Genomic DNA, 21,356 nt, shown 5'->3' with positions numbered 1-21,356 from the left:
TGGGTGTCTGCAGCTGGGACTCCTGGGGTCCTGCTCAACCCCCAGCATCTTCCTCAGCTGAAGAGTGAGGAAGTGGGGATGGGACAAGGGCCAGAGGCCCCCATCCAAGGCCCGGGCCTCTGTCCCCCACGTAGGGCCAGCGGCACCGAGCAGTCACGGCTCCTCTTGTCCCCGGAGCGTGGGACGCCCCCGTGGACAGGTGCGGGTGCGTGGGGCTGGGCTGCCCGTGGCCAGCTGCCTTCCCCCCCCCCCCCGCCGCCATCAGTACAGGTCCGCAAAGGGCTTGGAGTAGTTGAACATCAGGTAGTCCATGTAGTAGAAGTCGTAGGTGCGCTGCCGCTGCAGGGCCGAGAGCTGGGTGAAGTACTGGTGGGCGATCTGCGCCGTGGTCCGCGCCTCCTGCGAGTGCCGGTCTTTGAACCGGGGGAAGGTCAGGTTCCGCGGCGCCCGGATGAGGCTCAGGAAGAAGTTGGCATCGTCCTCCATGCTCTCGAACTTGCCCACGAAGTCATAGTCGATGAGGCAGGGGCTGCAGAGCCGGCTGACGTGGTCCCAGTGGATGTCCATGCCCACGGGCCGGTGCACGTCTAGCAGGTACTGGACGAACTCGGGGAAGCGCACGCCAGAGCCCGTCCGCAGGGCCTCCCGGGAGGCGTTGGCCCGGTACCGGGCCAGGATGGCCTTGCCGAACACGGGGTGGTAGTAGCTATTGGGATGCTCGAACTTGTCGCGGAAGGCGGAGACCAGCCTCTCGAAGGGCTCGCGGACGAAGAGCATCTTGGTGTAGGTGCTGAGGCGGTGAAGGATGCCCTGGCGGTCGAAGGTGTCCAGCCGCTTCAAGGCGCTGCCGTAGTGCACGGTGTCGTGCTGGATGTCGGCGGTGGATGAGGCCAGCCCCGCCAGCACCATGAGCACCCGCTTCCAGTTGGAGCAGCCCGCCTTGGGCACCTCGCAGTACAGGACGCGGTGGCGGTCCTCCACGAAGATGCGGGACACGTGGCGGGGGGTGACCGCCCTGCGGCTGCTGCTGGCCCGGTACTTGGCACACGCTTCCTGCATCACCCGCTTGCGCTCCTGCTGGCTGTGGTGCAGGGTGACCCAGTGGCCGTCGGGGGCCCAGGGTGCCGGCCGCGCCAAGGCGCCGGCCGAGCCGTTGGCCTGGATGGCTGTTGCAGCCGGCATTTTCTTGATAAGCAGCCGCCGGCGGCGCTGCCGGGGCCGGAGCCGGGTCCCCACGTTTAGCTGGGCTTGAGGCCGGTCGGGCACCAGCAGGCGGGAGCCCCTCGGGGCCCGGCTGGACAAGTCTCTGGGGACCTTTTCCGTAGGTGCCTTCAAGTCACCATCCTGGGAACTGCCTGGTGGGAGGTCCTGGGGCAAGAAGAGAAATGGTTATCGGGGGGGGGGGGGGGCAGGACAGTTATCAGCGGGGCACTGAGGGTCACACAGGTCAGGCCCTCACTATGGCCGGGGTCCCTGCCCCCTCTGTGGCCTGAGATTTTTTTTCCGGGTGAGGGAGAAGGAGACCAGCTGACCCTGTGGGATGGGACCCCTCTGGCCTGAGCCCAGGTCCAGTCCCCAAAGGCCCCCACCCCTCGCCGGCCATGGTCTTGAGGCCAGAGGTGCAAGGGTCTTTTGAGCCACGAGATGGCGCAGGCCTCCCAGGAACCTCCGCGTGGCGCGGGACCCGGCAGGGAGCTGGCGGCCCGAGGAGGCTGGCTCAGATTTACCGCATCTATTAGCACAAGTCCAAAGCCGCCAGCTAACAGGAAGGGGACATTCATGGTTCCAAAGCCCTGGGCTTTGTTCCCAGGGCTCCTGGGAAGGACCGGGCATGTTTTTCTTTCCAAGAATGGATTCGACATGAGCTCCAGAGTTTCTTCCTTGCCCTCCCCAACTCTCCCCAGGCAGCCGGTGCGGAGATTTATGACTCTCAGAACTCACGTTGTAGGGCTGCTGCGGCCTGATGCTGAACTTTATTCCTGAAAAGCAGAGAGGACAGTATTAGTGACAGAAGTACCACGTGGCTCCCAAGGACCTGCTCACAGGCTCTGGACGGTTGGGCCCCCGGGCTGGAGGGCACTTGGGTTGGGCTCAGTTCAGGGAGGCACGGCTCAGTGTGAGTGCCCCTCCACCGCCCTACCCATATGGAAAATGGGAGTGCAGCAAGATGTGGTCCCACTGGTTCCCAGCTGATGATGGCTTCTCAGTGTCTCACCTTCTGATATGACCTGGAAGGTCTCGAAAGGTGGCCGCCTGCTCCATGGAAGAGCCGGGAACCCCACAGCACCGCCCCTCGCCCCCGTGCAACCTCGCTGTCATTAAGTCATGGGGAAAGGACCCTCGGAAAGCTCTGTCCATCCTCTCTCTATGGCCCGTTGGCTCAGCCCTTGCTCTAATCGATGTGGACTTTCTGTGCTCGGAATATGACACACTCACACCCACACTTCCGCACGCACAGGCCTGGGAGTGGAACACACTCCTTCCCTTGGACTGGGGTCTCCCTCCCTATTTGCCCTGGGAAGTCCCCTAACCTAAGCACGTACTTTGAGATTTTGGCCAACTCAGCTGGCCCTGGGACTCTGGCGTGAGCTGGCCACCTCCTGCTCACCCCGGTCTCCTGCAAAGGCCTAAGCAGAGCCCAGGCACAGAGTGACTGTCCGGCAAGCACTTGTCACTGGAGATGGAGACAGATCAGTGCATTGCTGACCACACTCCACGATGTTCCCTCTTCCCCCCAAGGAGGCCCTTTAGCTAGGCTGGGGCCGAAGTCACCCAGGATAACAAGCTCTGGGAAGTGAACCTTCGGCTGGATGGGAGGATTCCGCTTCATACTCTGGTTGGTCTTGGGGGAGGTCCTAGTAAAACAAGATGATTTCCTTTGGGGGAACCTATTTAGGAGTTCTGGCCTCCTTCCCCCATCCCTGCCTGGCCACTGAGGCACCAGGGGCTCTTCCTGCTCTGGTGCCTGTAAGTGGCTGCTTCTACTCTGAGGCTTTGTTGAAAGCCACCATCACAATCAGCACCAGCTACCCTTTAAAGAGAAGGCTTGAACTTCCAGTTGGCAGGACGGGGCACACCTGGCCAAGTTCTGGCTGTTCGGGCTGTGTGCGTGAGATGTTCTGGTGGCCCAGCCTGTCCCCTGCTGTCTCAGTGTACTTGGCATAGGTCCAGTGGCTGGAACCCAGGTGGTGAGAGGACATCCAGTCCCTGACCCTGGGGGCCCTGGCAATTTCTCCACGAGGTCGTTTTACAGGTTCAGCCGTTGCTGTGACCCTGGCCTCATACTGGTCAGTCTGAGGATGTGCCTATACATCTGCTTCACTCTCCAGCTAGTGAGGAGGGGGGGATGCAAGGTCAGCCCTGGGATGGAAAGCCTACATTCCCTGAGCCTCCTGGGAACTTCTTCGAGTTCCAAAAGTGAAGCAAAAGTGGAACTTGGGCACATTGCATCTTTCTTCTGTTGCAATATTTTTCTTGGATCCCTTTGGGCTAGGAACAGGGGTGTGCCCTTCTCCGGGCAGAGGACAGAGTGTCCATAACTTCCTGGGCATTCCCAAGCTTACGGGCAATATGTGTGTACATATGGAGGAACTCTGAAACAAGGCTTCCAGACTCTTCCATGGAGACTGAGGGGAAGCTCCATGTAGAACCGGCTGCCCCCCTCAGGGTATGGGGTGCAGGCAGTGGGTACTTGGCCTGAGACAGGAGTCTCTTAGAATGGAGCCCCTCACCAGGGTCCCCCTCTCAGCCCAGAGCTTACTTCCTTCCTGCTGGCCACCCCTCCCCTGCTCTGCCTCATCCCTGCACGAGCTTCTTGAGCCCATTTCTTTCTGGCATGTGAGGGTTTCCTCCTGCAGCCAGTCATCACAGATCCCTTCAGCAGAAGGGACCCGCTGCACACTCAGTTTTCCCTCCACGCTGCTGGGTTTCCTTAATTATTTTCTTCTGGTGATGGCAGCTGGCTCTGTTAAATCACCTCTCCTCCTCAGAGTCTCAGATACAGGAATTTACTCTGCTTGTCAGTCCTGTCAACTTGTCAAGGTACGGTGGTGCTTATTTATATTCATTTTCTGGAGCAAATGAGTCATGCCAGATTTGGCCAAGAGTGGGACTCAGGAGCCACTCACAAAAGGCACCCTGCCAGCCAGTGGAGCTGGGTGAGGATGTGCTTAGGCAGATGTCAAGCCCTACAGCTGTGACCTCCTGGCACTGTCCTCACAGCCTGGAGGGTGGTGGGCCGTGGGGCCTGTCCTTTTTTATCTGTGCAGACTGGACAGAAGGATGCTGAGCCTCAAGAGGTTTTCCAGGTTGGTCCACTTGAAGGCTGGAGAGAACATTCCTGATGGACAGAGCCTGGGGCTCAGGGCATCTCTGACCTCTTGGCCACTTTTACCCAATAAAGCCAACCTGGCTGCAACTGCCCCCTTTGAAAAGAAAAAGTCTTGTGGAAAACCCAACAACAGACCTTAGGTGGAGCCTGAATTTGCCAAAGGCTGTACGTTCTCGGCCTTTAAACTTATTACAGCTCATTTGGCAAAGATTGACCCTATCCCATATGCCATTTTGGAATAAAGACAGAAACTTAATGAAGGAAATGTAACATGCTCCCCTTCTTGCCAGGGGCCCACTGTCCCTACTTTTTCTGTGGAGGAAGCTACTCCTCGATGCACTGCTTGGATAAAAGCCAAAGCAAAGCCCACCCCTAGCTCTGAGCAAGTGAAGGTCTGCAGCCTTGGGTGCCTTGAGGACGGGGTCTGCGTATGCCCAGTGGGCTGCACTTCAGCACTCTGGACAGCTCTGTGGAGTGCCGGGGAAAGACAGCTAAGGGCCCCCACCTCTGCGGCACACATGAGGACATAGGACCACCAGGAGCCACCAGAATTGGTACCATGGGGGGGGACTTATGGGGCGGCAGGGACTCGGCTTCAATATAACCACCACCAGCCCCTCCCAAGCCCTCAGATGAATGCGCAACCTAGATAGAAACAGTGGGCTTGCTGAACAACATAAACCACAACCCCTAGCCTCCTTTTCCATCCGATGGCACCAATGCCACCACACGTCTCCGCTGCCTCCCACCCCCCTTCCCTGCGACAGGGGAATCCCAAGGCCAGTCATGTACATGCTCCATGTTCGGCGTCTGAGTTACCTGTCTTCTCCTTTCAACATAATGTTAATAATCTGTAAGGGAGCTCCATGCCCTGCACGATAAGAAAAAAACAACCGCTTTCTCTTTCTGGACAGATGACATTTGCAGAGTGGTTGAAACACATGCTGTATGATAAGAGTGAGCATTGGTGAGAATAAACAAGGCGTGAGTTATTGGGACTGCCAAGTGGGCGCCACACTGTGAACTCTTCATTGGCTCAGGGTTTTCTTCAGAGTGTTTGGCTGAAAAGCTTACTGGTTACCTGCCAAGGGGAGGAAAAGGCTGATGATGGTGTATGTGACCAGTTTCTTTCTTTTTTTTTTTTCATAAATACGGAAAACTGACACATCACCTTTATTTTTTTTTAAAGATTTTAATCTATTCATTTGAGAGACAGAGAGAGAGAGAGCACAAGCAGAGGGGAGGGGCAAAGGGAGAGGGAGAAGCAGACACCCCACTGAGCAGGGAGCCTGACCCTAAGCTCGATCCCAGGACCCTGGGGCCATGACCTGAGCTGAAGGCAGACGTCCAACCAACTGAGCCACCCAGGCACTCCTCTTTTTTTTTTAAGATTTATTTATTTGCAAGAAAGGGAGAAAGAGAGAGAGAGCGAGTGTGTGTGAGTTGGGGGAGGGGCAGAGGGAGAAGGAGAGAGAATCCCCAAGCAGACTCCCCGCTGAGCGTTGAGCCTGACTCAGGGCTCAATCCCAGGACCCCTGAGATCATGACCTGAGCCGAAATCAAGAGTCAGACACAACCGAATGAGCCCCCCAGGAGCCCCTGTGTGGCCAGTTTCTTATAATTAGGCTGTGCAGCCTGAGTCTGGGGCAGAACTGTGGAGGGGGCTTCAGAGGCACGTGGGCTGTTGGGGAGAGGGTTGCTGCCTACTCCTCTCCAAGTCACAGGAGAGAGACCTGCTGGGTTCAATTCAAAAGCCCCCATCGTTGATGCCCAGGACCCTCTGAGGCTCAGGCTGTGTAGACTGGCAACACTGACATGGGTCAAAAACAGGACCCAAGTTCCTAGAAAGGGCTGGAAGGTGCCACATGAGCCCTCGGTTGACCATGTTTGAGGAGTGTGACTGCTCTTCTGGCTGCTCAAATCCCAGCCCCAGGCCCTGATCATGGAGAGAGGGTCCTGCTGCTCTGAACACTGTGGCCTGGAGGCAGGTAGGACGGTCCTGAAGGAGTCGGACCCGCAAAGGGAAACAGATGGCAGAGAACGGAAGGGGCCAACATGGGTCATCATGGGTGTGAGCCCACAGTCCCTGCTCTGTGCAGTTTCAGCTTGTGGTTCTTGGATCCCCAGAGCTACCCCCAACTGCGTTTCCTTGGCTCCTTTTCCATGTCCTGGATCTTCTGGTGGCTGAGCCTGCGTGGCCACAACCATCTGTGCTGTCTCCCCACATGTCCACTAATGCTGCCCATCAGGCCAGGAAACTTCCAGGGGTTTCAGGCTGGCCTGAGTGGGGAAGACACTGAAAACGAGGCCCCCACTGCATCTTGGTGTCCACCACGTATGAGATACAAAGTTTTGGTCCCAGCCAGATTCCCTGGCAGGTGCATCTGGTAGATGAGCAGCCTTGCCCTGTTCTGCTATGTCACGTCCTCCTTAGAAAGAAGCAGCTCCTGAACCTCACGTATGGTCCAGGGGGCAGCCTGAACGGCCGGGCGGTGTCCGGGTCCTCACACAATGCTGGTGAGCCGCAAGGTGGGAAGCTTGGATGCTGGCAGGAGAAACGCAGCCAGGAGGGTGTGCTGCTCGCTGGGGTCAGGGGAGGAAGCCCCGAGGGAACGCCCAGGCCCCACTCCACAGGAAGCATGGAAGGGTTCTGAAGGAGGGGCTCAATTAGTCCTCCACGACTAGGATCCACATATGGGGGGAGGGGGAAGGGGGAATTTATTTTAAGGAATCGGCTCATGTGGAAGGCTGGCAAATCCAAAACCTGCTGGACCGGTCAGCAGGTTGAAGATGCAGGGAAGAGTCGACGTTGCAGGTTGAGGCTGAGGGCCCACCTAGAGGCCGAATTCCTTCCTCCTTGGAGGACCTTAGGCTTTTCTCTGACACATTATGGGTGATCTGCCTTTCTCAAAGCTTACTGACTTAAATACTGATCACCTCTAAAAACATACCTTCACAGTAACATCTGGATTGGTATCTGGCCAAACATCTGGGCATGATAGCTCGGTCAAGTCGACACAAAATTCACCATCACAAGGGGTATACTGACTTCTTAAGGCTTGCAGTCACAAGGTACCACAAAGCTGGTATTTGAAGCCATTAAAATAACCAACATCTATCCTCTCATAGTTCTGGAGGCTGTGTCTGAAATGAAAGCCGTGTGCCCACCACAGCTTCTAGTTCTAGCTTCTGGCAGCCCCAGATGTTCCCTGCTTGTGACCACTGAGGCCTAGCCTCTGCTCCCCTCTTCACATGGCTGTCCTCCCTTGTGGGCCTTTTCTTCTTCTTCCAAGGACACCAGTCATTTTGCGCTAGGACCCACCCAAATGACCTCATCCGGACTTGATGACATCAGCAAAGGCTCTATAAGGTCACAGTCATTGGTCCCAGGGGTTGGGACTTCCAACATAATTTGGGTGAGGGGACACAGTTCAACCCATAACACGGCGGCGGCGGTGGGTGGGGGGTGGTGGTAATGTGACTTCAGAGCACTCTGGAGGCAGGGCCAGGAACAGCCTGGAAGAGGTAAGAAAGTATTTCCCCAACTGGGCTGGGTGATCTGATCAGTAGTGAAAGATCGTGTTAGTTCTCGATGTTCTGGGGCGGGGACCACGTCTCGTCTGAGTCAGACAGTCTGGCAACAGGCCTGGCACACAGCAGGAGCCCAATAAATGCTCTTGAAAAGGCTGATGCTGCCTGGACGGAGAGCTGCCCCTGGAAGTGAGGATGGGCATGGGCTTCTCCCAGCAGGGGTGGACCCAGGGTCCCGGCTGGAGACCGCCAGCCCCTGGAGGAGCTTCTCCAGCTCAGCCTGGCAGCTGGGGAAGGGTCCGTGTGTCTGGGCAGCAGCTGCCAGCCGAGTGGCAAGATGCAGACGGGAACTGCCCGGGCTGAGGGGTCTGTCCACCCCCACCCAGGTGGTGCGGTCAGATCTACGATGCACCCAACTGGCTGCCTCCCATTGCCACCGTGGGGCACCAGGACGGGGCCTGTGGCCTCCATGTGGCCACACCCGCCCTGGCTCTCCTCCCACCAGCTCAGGCTCTGCCCTTTTGAGGGGCAAACCCCCCCACCCCGCTGCCCCCATCGGCCTCTGATGCCTCATCGTGAGCTGCTCCCTTTCTCTGGGCAGGTTGTTAATTTATGCAGATGAGATGCAAAACTGAAGTTTAAACACACTCAGCAATTAGCGGGCAGCCTGGACTCCAGGCACAGAATTCAGATGGAAGGAGCCTCACCAAAGGGTCTTAAATTCTCACTTGTGATGGCAGGAAAATCCAACTCATTAAATTCCCTGCTCAGGCTCATGCATGGCCTGGAGACCAGCCACAGCCACAGCCGTGCCCACCTGCTGTCCCAGGCCCAGGGGACAGCCTGTGCGGTGGGCTCGGAGACAACCAAACTCATGGTGCGGTGACACAGTAGTCCCTGATCTTTGGCCCAGACCAGAGCAGGGGCTTTCCCTCCCTTCGCCTGGAGACTCCTCTCTGAGTAACAGCTTTTAACGAGGGGTCCTATATTTTAAAAGAAACGAGAGCAAGAGCACAGCTGTGTGACCCTGGACAAATCCCTTGACTTCAGCGAACCTTAGTTCCCTCATCTGTAAAACGGGATAAAAAGACTCATCTTGCACGTCCATAAATGTTCAAATGAAACATGCACAGTGCTTGGCACAGAAAGAGCCCATGGGAGCAAAGCTGCGGGCTCCCCGGGTTCCTACCCCCGGGTCACCTTCGAAGCAGCTGAGTCTCTCTGAGCCCAGCTCCTGCACCAGCTCGGGGACTCTGGGGCCTGTCTGCAGAGGAGGGAAGCGGGAATCTTCCCGTCTCGGGCTGATGGGCTCCTGACGGCTCTGACCACTACTTGTTTTGTTTAGCGATTCCGTTCCCTCGCCTCCGTGATTAGGATCCACGATTCAACGGGGTAGTTCCCTGTCAGCTCAGCCTTGGCTGTGAATTCCCTTGCAGCTGTCAGAGTGGAGCGTTGGAGCTGCCTGTCAGTCAGCCAGCCAGCCGGTTAGCCGGTCTGCAAACCCAACAGCTGTCCTGCTGCTCCCCGCCCCCCATCTGCCCATCACTTGGGGGGTGGGATGTCCCCGCGCATCCCCCCTGCCCCCCCAGTATGCCCGCCTATGCACAAGGGAGGGGGTCCCCAGCTCCTGCTGCAAAGCTCTCCTCTGTCAGAGCCTGGGGGTGATTCCTACCATGTTTGGGGGGGTTGTGGGGCCCCCGCACACAGGTGCCATGCACTGCACTGTACCTCCAAGTGTGCATGTCACATGGAACCGACGTGGTACACCATGCATACCGAGGGGAGGCATCACCCTACTTCTCTGTGCCTGCATCCTGCCACGTGACGTGGCATGCGTGCTCTGGGTGGGGAGCGTGTGTGTTCACGCCGGTATCCAGTTTCTGAGAGCACATGGCACATGGCTTAGAGCGGGTCATGCCTTTCCTCCCTTCATGTGTTCTTTCCGTGTGTCGGCAGCAAGACCAGACAGCAGAGCTCAGTCGTGCTGGGCAACAGCGTCTGTCCACTCACTCCACAGACGGAGCACGTGCGTGTGCCTGGCACCGTCCTACACACTGGTGACAGTGTCTTGGCCATGAACGGGACAGTCATGGCCCCTGCCCTCGTGGAGCTTACGGTCTAGCGGGGAATTGAGGCGCCGGACAGTAATTCCATGTGCGGTGGCAGCAATGGGGTGAGCAGCAGACAGCGTGGGGTAGGGATGGCAGCAAGCCCCGGGCACTAGGGGAGGGCTCCCTAAGGTCGGGACCGTTAACTGGCACGTGGGGGTAATGAGGGCATTCCTGGCAGAAGGTGGTGGCCTTATGGGATGAAGGGACATAGAGACTGAAGGGTGTCAAGAAATGGTGGGACCATTGAGGCCGGCGGGGGCAGCAAGCAAGGGGCCCTCTGGTCCTGACAGACACCTGATCTTATCTCCTAAGGCCCAAGGGAAGTCTACAAAGGCTTTGAGCTGGGAGCTATCTTGAATTTAAGGACCACTCTGAGATGAAGAGCTGAAGACAGAAACAGAAAGGCCGGTGGGTCAGTGGTGGCTGCCACCGTCCGGGGAGGAGAGGTCTGAGGCCCGGGCGCAGCTGCTGATGGGGGAATGCGGAGGAAGACGTGAAGACGATTTCAGGAAGAATCAACAGGGTGGTGTGCTGGTGGATGTTTAACACTACTGATGGGAAACGGGGTTGGGTCCTCGTGGGCTGCTACCAGCCAGTTTCTGCATTGCCATTGGGCCAGTACCACTTGGGGACTGACTGGGAGCAGGGTAAGGGAGACTGTGGTTTCTGGCTTGAGCCATGGGACGCTGGTGCCATGTCCTGGGTAAGGGAGCAGATCCTCACTGAGTCTGAGATGCCGATGGGTCTCCGAGTGTAGACGTCCAGAGGGCAGATGGAGGATGCGGGAGAAGGGGATGAGCTGGGGCAGACATATGTGTGTGCAGGAGCACGGTCCACGGCCCGTGGCTGTCTAGGGCCCGCTGAGGGGGTAGGACTGGCCCTTCTCAGAGGACAGGAAGCAGGCCAGCGGCAGCCAATCACCTGCAGCCCCGGCAGCGGGCCTGGCCTGAGTCTGCCTTTGTCCAGAGCCCACAGGGAGCCCCCGCTCAGGCTCTGGGCTGCTATGGCCGCGTCAAATGGGACTCCTCCTATTCGGCCATCAGAGGCCTAATTTGGCTTAAGTATTGGTGAATTCCTACTGGAGGTTTCCAAGAAATAAAACACGAGTGGGTCATGCTGGAGCCTGAGGCTGAGGTGGCCCCAGTGGGGGGCAGCCTGTTTGCAGGGAAAGAGCCAGCAACACCGCCTGGCCCAGCCCCGTGACAGTCAGGCCATCAGAGGCCGCCGGTGGGGTAGCCTCATGAGTGTGGTGGCCCAGGCACAAGATAATGATCGGTCCAGCTCCAGCTGGTTTCAGGATGTGTCGTTCCGGCTGGGGCGTCAATTACTGAGCTGGCCTGTGGCTGTCAGACCCGTCCCAGCTGCTGCTTTCCATACCCCGAGAGCCACAAAAGTAAATCGATTCTAGCCGATGCTTCTTTGAAGCACCCCAGTCCCCAGCAGCTGTTCCTGTGGCCAGAGATGCTCTGTCCTCAGGGAGGCCCTCCAGGCCCCCCCGGGGAGGCAGGCTCCTGGAGGTGGGACTGCAAAGGGGCTGCCCAGGGGTTCTGGGATGGATGCGCCAATCCTTGGAAGAGCGTCCCAGAGGCCGCGTACGGGTGGTCACCACTGTCCACGGATTGTACCCAGAGGGGCCCCGAGACTGGGCAGCAAGCCCTCCCTCCCCGCCTGGCTTGAGCTCTGTGCACAGGCAGCTGCAGCCCCAGGCTCTCCTCCAGTACCACAGAGATCTCTGAATGGCAACTGCATTTCAGGGGTCATCCCGCGTGCCCCTGAGCAGAACGGAGCCTCTAGCGAATCACAGATTGCGAGGGGAGGCCTGCGGGTGCTTGGAGCACCCGGGAGCCCCTGCCACAGGTCTGGGTAGCTGTAGTCCACATCGGAGAGGAGAGGGGACTCCCGGCCCCTTGAACATCAAGTCAGATCCAGGCAAGGACCGGGCCACCAGCAGCTCAGGAAGCCTCTGGCCAGCTTCTCTGAAGGGTAAGGCCTGGAGTACAGCATTAATCTTCGCCTTGCTGGATGCTGACTGTGGGGACACCACTGTCCCTGGACATCTAGCCAACACCCACCTCCACTCCCTTCTGGCTTGCCAGCCCTTGGCTCTGCCCAGCCCGGTGCCCTGGGATTTGGACAGCAGAGGGCCACAGTGGGCTGGCTGTGGCCTGACCACAGCACCCCCAGGCCATCCTGGGGAGGAAACATCCTCTCCTCTCACTGCCCCACCACAGTGGGCTAGGCTGGGTTCCATATCCGCATCACACACTCACTCAAAGACTCACAGATCCTGTGCACCCAGCCCCACACACCCCCCTCCCCGCCCCCGCCAGAGGGGCCCGGCGGCTGTATATTCAAAGGTCCTTCTGGAGGCAAGTGGGAAAGGAAGGGCAAAACTGGGTAGGGTTCTTACATCCTAATGCAGGTGAGGGATGGGGCGCCTAAGCTCAGGCAGCGCAGGGAGAGGAGAAAGGGAAGGAGGGCTGCAGGGCTTGGTGAGTCGGGGTGTGAGGGGGGGGCAGGAAAATGTCTGTGCCCCCACATGCTGTCAGAGGGAGGTCCAGGCGGACAGAGGGGCTGATAGAGGACAAAGACCCAGCCCTGAGTTAGGCCACATGGACCCAGAGACACAAGACTTGGGTAAGGCTTGCAGGGAGAAGCTCTCAGCTGGAGACAGTGCAGAGTGTGGGTAGAAACTGTCCAGACACAAGCCACGCATCCCAGCCCTACGACTTCCGACATCCTTGAAACACGCAGCCAACGTAACGCCGCATAACAACACCCTCGTTAGCTCTGAGCACAGGAATATTAAGTAGAACTAAACCCTGGAAATGTCATCCGGAATTTTCACAATTGTCATGTGCACTGAGAATTTGCCAAAGTCTTTAAGGCGATCCCTCAGCCAAGACCCTCAGTCCCCTCCCCTCTCCAGCATTTTGGGGATGCCTCCTTAACTATGAGAGGCACCATGTGCGGGGAGCCCGATGCTGTTTGCCGGGGCAGGGTGGGGGTGCAGGGTTCCCGGAAGGCACTCTCTGAGGTCCCTGAACCTCCCCTTCAAGCTCAGCAGGTGTCTTCTGGAAATTAGACCCTCCGGTCTCGCATATAGAATATGGTCCTGTGTAATGGCTGCTCCCAAGTGGTGGGGGTCTCTGTCCAAGGAGAGCTGAAGACAGTTCTGAGCTGTTTCCCTGCTTCCTTTGAAGTCCGACCAGCGGCAGGTCTCAGGACGACGCGAGCCATCACGGGCACGGACAGCCCCACCCGGCTGCGTGCTTCTCCTGCGGAATTAAGACGCCTGTCTGGATTCCCGGGCGTGTGTTTGGGGCATCTCTTTGCGGTCGTGAATATGCTATTCCAAGAAACAAAAGCAGCTCGGCGTGTGCCTTTGGCTTGCCGCACCTGTGTGTGGTGCAGACGCGGAGCTGCCCGTGGAGGTGTGTATGGGGCCGGCCTCTCTAGAATGAATGATTCTCTAGCCGGGTGAGGGCTGCTCAGCCCACCGAGGCATCTTCTGCAGGATTAAATGTCATTCCTTCTAATGACTTGATTTATGTCTGGAGGTTTACAGCTCCAAACAAAATATTGTGATGATGGCCATAAATCACGCCGGGATGCTTACAATGGCAACGAGCTTGTTTTCTGCTTGTTGGGGAGGTGGTTACAGAGTGAGGGGTGCTGTGTAATGACACGTGTGGGGCAGGGAGAGCACAGGACACATGGAGGTGTGGGCGGTGGGCAGCATGAACAAGATGCAGCAGGTTTTGAATGCCTGAGGCTTTTTGCGAGCATTTGTGGTTGGAGATGGCAGGGATTTTGGAAGCGCTGGAAATGCACAGGAAGGGCACTATCCTGGGTGCTGGGGACGGCGCATGGGGGTGGACCTCCTGGGAACGGTATTTCCAGCTTTCAACCACTGTCTGCCCTGCTGCACCCCTAATTAAGAGCGCGAGGTCAGGGCAAGGAATCCTCCCGAGGATTACACCTTTCCTCTGTGCTCGGGACAGCTTCTGGAATATACTGAGGCCATTTTCCAGTCGGCAGCCCTGTCCTGGGTGGGGAGAGACCTGGACTGGCCAGGTGAGGGCAGCTCTGCCGGGCTGAGCTCCTCAGGCGAATGAGGACCCACTTGGCTGCAGACAGGTGCCCCTGGGCTGGCATCTCTCACTCCGATGATCAGCACAGAGTGAACCCTTTCCGCCGAGACCTCACCCAGCTGAGAGGAGCTCAGAGGAACACTGACATCAACCTCAAAGTTCAGGAAGAAACTGGCAGCTCTGCTTCCCCAGCACCCGCCCTTGGCCGAAGTAATGTCAGAGACGCTGTCACCCATGCCCCCAACATCTGGGACCGGCCCGTGTTCTCTCCTCTTCAGGCAGAGATGTGTTCTTACAAGAGCCCACGGCCAAAAATGCCACATCAGAGACACTGCCTCTAAGAAGTCATGATACAGGGAGACTCGGGGATGCTGGGCACTAGGGGAAAGTGAGCCATTACCAGGCGTGCGGCCCCGGCCCCTGCTCATGGCACATTTACTGGGAGGTGTGGGTGGGGGGGATCTTGTGTGGGGAGGTCTTCCATGTCAGATGTGATGGGGAGATGGCCTGTGGGGGGCACACTGACGGCAGCTGGGCTGGGTGGATGGTGGGTGGGTGGATGGATGGGGAGAGGGTGATAGGTGGATGGTGGGTTGTGGGTGGATGGTTCGAAGTCCAGAGGAAAGGATTTGAGATGCAGGCCAGGCAAGCGCTAGGGCTGGACAGGTGGGTGGCTGGAGAGGAGACTGGGACGGGGAAGCCACATGCCACAGACAGGCTCCAGGCCAGCCCCACTGGCTAAAGGTGCAGCCTCTGGTTGTTCCTTCCCCGTAGGCAAGAGGGACAAGATACTCAGGCCTTCCTGTCTTTGGCTTTCTGGAGGTGGCACAGGTGACAGCTCCAAACTGAAGGTAAGCCGGGGTCCCTAGTGACCCACTTGAGCCTTGAGGTACCTCCTTGGCTGCGGCGAAAAATGGCCCTTCCCTTTCCACCAAATACTGGAAGCAATCTCAGATGTCAGAAGACAAAGAAAGCTCCGTCCATCTTTGATTAAAACAAGGGAAAAAAAAAAAATGTTTTCTAAAGTCTGGCAAATTTTGATAATGAAACCTTTAGAATGTATAATATCCAAACCTTTCTAATTCCAGGCAGATAAGGAATAATGGTAACGTATTTCAACTTCAGAAGCAAGAAATAACCTTTTATCACCTAATTTAACAATGTTACTGGGAAAATATGTTAGGAGAATGGAAAATGCTATTTAAATGATAAAATATGCTGTCTTGGATGGCAAGGATTTTAATTGCCACAATCAGAGTCCAAACACACTTCCACGCCAGCTCTGACAGACACCGCTAATGATGGTGTCCATAACGAGGTGCAGCGGAGGGGGTCAGCATTGACTTCTGTCATCTCCCCGGGGAAACTGCCAAAACCCGACAGCTGTCGGGGCTTTGCGGCGCTCATCAACATCGTTGCCTTGTGAAGTAGGAATCGGTTCGGTTATTAATATTAATCAGCCAACACATTAATATTAATCAGTTAATATATACTTCCCATGACAACAAGAGATAAAGGAATCTTATTATGTGGTGGATCCGGAACATGGAATATCTAAGTGTATTTCCTTGGGACACGCGGCATAAAGGAGCCTAAGCCTCTTAGGCATGTCATCTCCGCAGAGAACGGACCTGGGGTGCACGCGTGGGCCAAGTCACAAGCAGGGAGGGTGGATTCCTCTCCAGAGGGCGGGGAGAGGTTTCTCCCCCAGTCGGTGCGCAGGGTGGTGGGACGGTGATGGGTGTGGGCGACCCCTATAGCCCTTCCTGCTCGGGGTGCAGCAGGCTGCCCAGAATGGGGCCCCTGACTGCCCACAACAGGACAATTCTGCCCTGTTGTGGAGGGCTAGCGTTGCTTCTGTAATTGTTCACGCGGGCCCTGGTGGGTGCTTGAGGACAGACGGCCAGATACAGACGAGTTCCGGGCTGTTACGCATTTCAGCTGGGCTGGTGTGACTACCCCTGTTTGCGTGAGGGCAATGAGTCTCAGAGAGGTTGGCTGTCTTGCCCTCGTCCACACTGCCGGCTTGGAGGGTGGCAGAGCTGGGGTCCGGGCCAGACCTGACTCCGTGGGCCCTCGTTCTAACCATGACTGCCCCATCAGTGCCTGGGGACCCCTGGCCTGGCCTGGGAGGCGATCATACAAGCCTCACGCAGCCATCACCGGTGAGAACGGGCACCGGGTTCTTGGCCTCGGGCGGCCCAGCCTGGGGTTCCCGAGGAGGCCAGCCTGTTGGGTGGTGGCAGGGGGTGCAGAGGCAGGATCCTCTCTGCATAGGGCTGCCCTCCTGCATGCTCCCTTGCAGACAGCCTCCACCGGCAAAGGCACATCTCAGCACAATTAACATTTGAAGCACTAATTATTTTCCTTGGGTGTCTAAGTCTGAGGATCCTTCAATTTCAGTATAATTGGAGAAAAATGGTCATCAGTTATTGAACAGCAGGGGGGCGGCTCCATGCTTCCCCAACCCCAAGCCAAGCCGGGAAGCATCTGAACATATGGGTCCCCGAAGCAGCCGCCGGGCAGCCGTGCCAGGCAAGGGTGCGGTGGGCGGGCCTTGGGCACCCTGCCCCGCCGTCCCTGACATCTGCTGGGAAGGCTTTTGGGCCCAGTTAATTACTTGCCTTTTTATCTTTTCCATTTTGTTCCATTTTCTGCAACAGCATCTGTTGCAAGAAAACCAAATGCAAGAGGAAATGGGATTCCTTATTAAAAGGAGAGCTTATAACGTCCCCTCCACTCCCCCTTGTACTTGATAATAATCGGAGCTCATAATGAAATCCTCAGGCCCTCCCTGGCATGGCTAGAAGGCTGCGGGGGCTGCTGGGGGCGCATCTGCCCGCTGCCGAGGGGCAGGTGCTGTCCTGGACAGGAGGCTCGGTCCGAGGGGCTTGGCCGGTGCCCCCCACTGCCTCTCCACCCCCTGGGGGGGGTGCGGGTGGACGCCTGGTGTCTGGGGTCTCATGGGAGAACCGTGAGTCTTTGGTGCCCAGACTTGTGGAAAACTACAAAGCCTGTTTGATTTTGCTTTGCCTGTTTTTTTCCTTTGGTGTCCTATGAGCAACCAATTAAGAGAATCAATAGTTCTGGACTCCTGACAGGGAGACTGAGAAGGTGGGCCTTTAGGAGCCTGACTGCTGGTGCAGTGGGGATGTGGTGATCTCTTTCGGGAGCCTCTGTGCTCTGGCTGGCCTGGATGGAGGCCTGGGGGTGGGGGGCACTGAGAAAGGAGTGGCTCAGGACATGGGGAGATGCTGACTCCAGCTTCTCCCCAGGGACGGGCCCTCGGGCCCAGATAACCCCAGAGAGGAATGACCAAGAGACTCTGAGGAGAAAAGGTCTGTCCCCGTTCATGCCTTTGCTGGGGACCAGACCCCCTGGCGAGGGCATCTAGTTTTGCAGGCAGCTGGAAAAACTGAATTTAGCTGTGACCCTCCCCACACACCTGACAGGCCACTGCTCAAGAACGCATCCTCCCGACCCTTGTTGAGCCCCGTAACCCCACTCACGGACTCCAAGAGGGTCTCCTAAGTGCCACCATCCCCTTCAGGACGCCCTTTTTTTGGGCATTTCTCTCTCAGGTTCCAGACCTCTCTGCCTCTCCTTCTCGGGGAGGGTCCCCACTTCTCAGGCAGGCCTGACACAGAGTCTGGGTCCTTCCAGGCCTCACCCCACTGGCCTGTCTCTGAGCACTGCGTCCCTCAGTCCCATCAGGGAACCTGGGACCTGGGACCACCACTCGCCCCAGCTCCAGGCTTCACAGGGGCCCTGAGGCCCTACAGGACTCCTGCGAGGTAGCTGGTGAACAGATGGAGGTCAAGAGTGCCTGCCACAGCCCCTCGCCTGATGGGTGTGATGCCCCCGACCCTTCTGTGCTGTGTGAGCCCCCGCACTGTACCTTCCACAAAGGGCCACGCTCCCCTTCCCGGGAGTGTGACCCTGGCCTAGAAGGCTAGGTGTCCTGCCTCAGCAGCCTGGGGCCTCACAGAGATGCGCCCATCCACAGCAGCCCCCAGTGCCTCCACGGAGACGTGGGTGGGCTGGCCTGTCGACGAAGGAGGGGCTGCAGGACCCACCCGAGGGACCATCCCCAGGGGCCGCTCAGGGACCGGGTGGGCAGAGCCCCGCCTGGCTCAGCCCTCACGCTGACCCAGCTGTCTTCCCCGGCGAGGAGATGGATTCCAGGTCCCCACTAGCTGCAAAGAGCCTGCAGCACTGGGCCTTTACAGAAGCCCATGGGGTCACTGCCATTTTGACCCAACTGGACACGTGAAGAAACCGAGAAACACACAGGTTAAGCCACCCAAGGGTGCACAGCTGGTCAGTGGCTGAGCCAGGATTTGAACCCAGTTGTCCTTGGCCCCAGGGTCTGTTCTCCACCTGCTGCTTTCTCGTGGTGCTTTGCTGGTGGTGGCAAAAGGGGGTCCCACAGGGACCTGCTAAGCATGGGACGGGGCTGCCCTTGCCTCCTCTACTCAGTGCTCAGGACCCCTCCTCCCCACGTGTGCCCCACTCAGGGTGGGACTCTCCTCATGGATCTCCCTCCAGCCTCAGCCCAGGACTTATCCGAAATAGCTTCTGGAACTTCTCTGATGCCCTCAGGTGTCTGTGCGTACCTGTGGGACGTGAGCTTCCTAGCCTGACTTCTTTCTTTAGACTCTCCTTGCTCTCTGCCTTCAGTCCCAACTGCGGTCGCCTGAGCTGAGGTCCCTCCTCCCACCTGCACTGGCCACCCCCACCTCCCCCCAAGAGCCGGCGGCCAGCAGCGAGTCATCTGTCTGCAGCCTTGGTTTCACCATCTCTACAATGAGAAACCAGTGGCTTTGTACCCAAAGACCACTGTGTCTCCCAGACGACAGGACGGTGTGAACCACGGGACCCCACGGGCCTGGTGAAGGTACACGCAGGAACCCCCGGTTGTGTTCACGCAGTAAGAGCCTCTGGGTGCCCGGGGGTGGGGGCCGGATGCTCTAGGTCTCCCTCCCCGGCTGGGAGCCCGGCCCAGGCTGCAAGCAGAAGAGGAACTTCGGGGAAGGAAGGTTCTGCTGAAGGGGCACCATCTGGCGGCAGAAGTCCACACCTCCCGTGAGCTGTGGGGCTCGCGGTGGGGCCAGGCCAGTTCCAGAACCACAGCCATCATGCGTGTGGAAGGGGGGTTGGTGATGAAAACTGGAGAGGGCGCAGCAAGCTCACCCACAGCTGGTGGGAAGCAGGGCAGAGTGCCTGGGGCAATTTAGACTGTGATTTTTCAAGGGCCAAATGCGAAGTCTCCAACAGTGGCCTGCTGTGGATTTAACAGCCCCTCCAGGTCCAAAGAAGAATTGCTTTGGGTGAGGTGGGGGTGGCGGGGGCGGGGTGGGGAAGGCCTGGCGTCAGGCCTGAGGGCAGCTTTCCCCTGTGTTCTTGGTGGGAGGGGATGCCACACAGGGCAGTCTCCCCACGACCCCTCATTCACTTCCTCCTACTGCCCCTCTGAGGAGAAGACAATCTCCATCCAGGGACCACACTTCTCCCCCACCCCAGAACTCCTTAGGACTGTGAACTTGGTAGTTGCACCCAGCTGGTGGATGCAGGCAAAGCCCAGAGCAGTCTTCACTCTGCCTCTGCAGTCTCCGCCACAAAGCCGTGCCCCGTCTGTGTAGGTGACATCAAGTTCAAAGCTTAAAGGGTTTCCTTAGAATTGTTTTTGTCATGAAACATTTCACTCATGCAGAAGAAGATACATAATGTATAAAGTATGCATGTAAAGAAATATAAAGTATACATATAAAATATACATATAAAGTATAGAGAATAAGAACACAAACACTCAGGTATTCATCACCCAGTCTGAGAAACAGAGCTTTATCGATATCATGGGGTCCCTCTGTGCCCCTCCCAGACATTCCATCCCACCCTGACCGGGGATAGCCACTATAGTGAATTCTGTGTTAATCATTCTCTTGCCTTTTTTTTTTTTTTTTTTTTTAAGATTTTGTTTATTTATTTGAGGAAGAGAGAGAGAGAGCAAGCACAAACAGGTGGAGGGGCAGAGGGAGAGGGAGAAGCAGACTCCCCACTGAGCAGGGAGCCCAATGCGGGGCTCGATCCCAGGACCCTGAGATCATGACCTGAGCCGAAGGCAGACGCTTAACCGACTTAGACACCCAGGCGCCCCGAATCATTCTTTTGCCTTTTTAAATATTATTATTTGCATGTGCCCTATACCCCTAAGCAACTCATCATCTATTTTTGCTACGTAGCTTGGAATTGACCACAGTGGGAGTATTTACACTAGAGAAAGGAGCGAATGCTACCAATCAGGGCTTTGTCCCTTGCCTCCAAAACACATTTGCCATTATGTGTCTGGTGGTAGACCACCTCCAGGAGGAAGGCATCACCTTCCAGAGGCAGCTCCTGTCAGCGGAGGTCAAGCCTCTGATGAAGGGTGCAGCTGTGAGCCATCAGCAGCCTGCACCGCCTTGGGGCCCGGGCACACCCACCGGGAAAGCAGGTCTGGGCGGCGCACCCGCAGCATCTCCTACAAGGACTGATACCAAGGTCCACACTCCAAGTGGCCCCACAAATTTGTCCACTCATTTTTTTATTCTGGGACTCACACTATTTACAGGCCACTCCCTGGAGTCAAGCACATACTTACCAGAGCTCTTCCCAGCCTGAAATTATTTATGACTTGGCATTCAGGGAGGAAAAGCAATTTTCTCAAAATGTCTGATGTCATGATATATTGTCTGTTTGACATGCATGTGCCAAAAACGGTCGCTCTGCCGCTCAGCCCCTCAATTGCGATTACCCTGAATTAAAAAGGAGGATTAATACTGCCTGGCAGGATGTTACCTCAAGTAGCATCCAAAGAAAATGCCTAGAGCATTTTCTAGAAAATAATACATGCCTTGGAAGAAATTACAAAATGCACCAGTGATCTGGCTAGATCATTGTTTCCTAGGGTTCTTTTGCTAAGTGATGCTGGAGTGCGGGGTAGCTGTTGGCCCCATCATGCCTGGCTGCACGGCTGTGTACGGGTCCCACCTCCTGCCTTCACTTCACTAAGGACAGCACTGCCTTGTCCAGGTGTGCTGGGATAAGAAGCTCTAAGAACATGCCCACCATCAGGGGAAGAGATAAACCAAGGATGGCATTTCCATACAACGGAACGTACCTGTCCACAAAAAAGAAACAAACCACCAATACACCTGACAATGGGGATGAAGCTCACAAACATTCTGAACAAAAAGAAACCATAGTGTACATACTGTAGGATCTCACTTATCAAATTCTACAATAGGCAAA

General features: G+C 56.9%; 1 protein-coding gene across 3 annotated transcripts in view; it reads right to left on the bottom strand.

Moving 5' to 3' along the window:
* Positions 1-247: 247 nt before the first annotated feature.
* CHST8 (carbohydrate sulfotransferase 8) overlaps positions 248-21,356 on the bottom strand; it is a 128,448-nt gene continuing 107,339 nt past the window's right edge. For all 3 annotated transcript variants that reach the window (XM_032390601.1, XM_032390602.1, XM_032390604.1), the window contains exons 3-4: positions 1,942-1,979; positions 248-1,368 (exon numbers count right to left, since the gene is read on the bottom strand). In XM_032390601.1, the coding sequence (XP_032246492.1) occupies positions 262-1,368; positions 1,942-1,979 (1,145 nt within the window). In that variant the 3' untranslated portion in view covers positions 248-261. The remainder of the gene's footprint in view (positions 1,369-1,941; positions 1,980-21,356) is intronic.

Source organism: Phoca vitulina, unplaced genomic scaffold (assembly GCF_004348235.1).
Source record: "Phoca vitulina isolate PV1807 unplaced genomic scaffold, GSC_HSeal_1.0 scaffold58, whole genome shotgun sequence".
NCBI classification, from domain to species: domain Eukaryota; kingdom Metazoa; phylum Chordata; class Mammalia; order Carnivora; family Phocidae; genus Phoca; species Phoca vitulina.
Note: the sequence above shows the minus strand (reverse complement) of the source record. Positions and strands in the feature narration are given on the sequence as shown.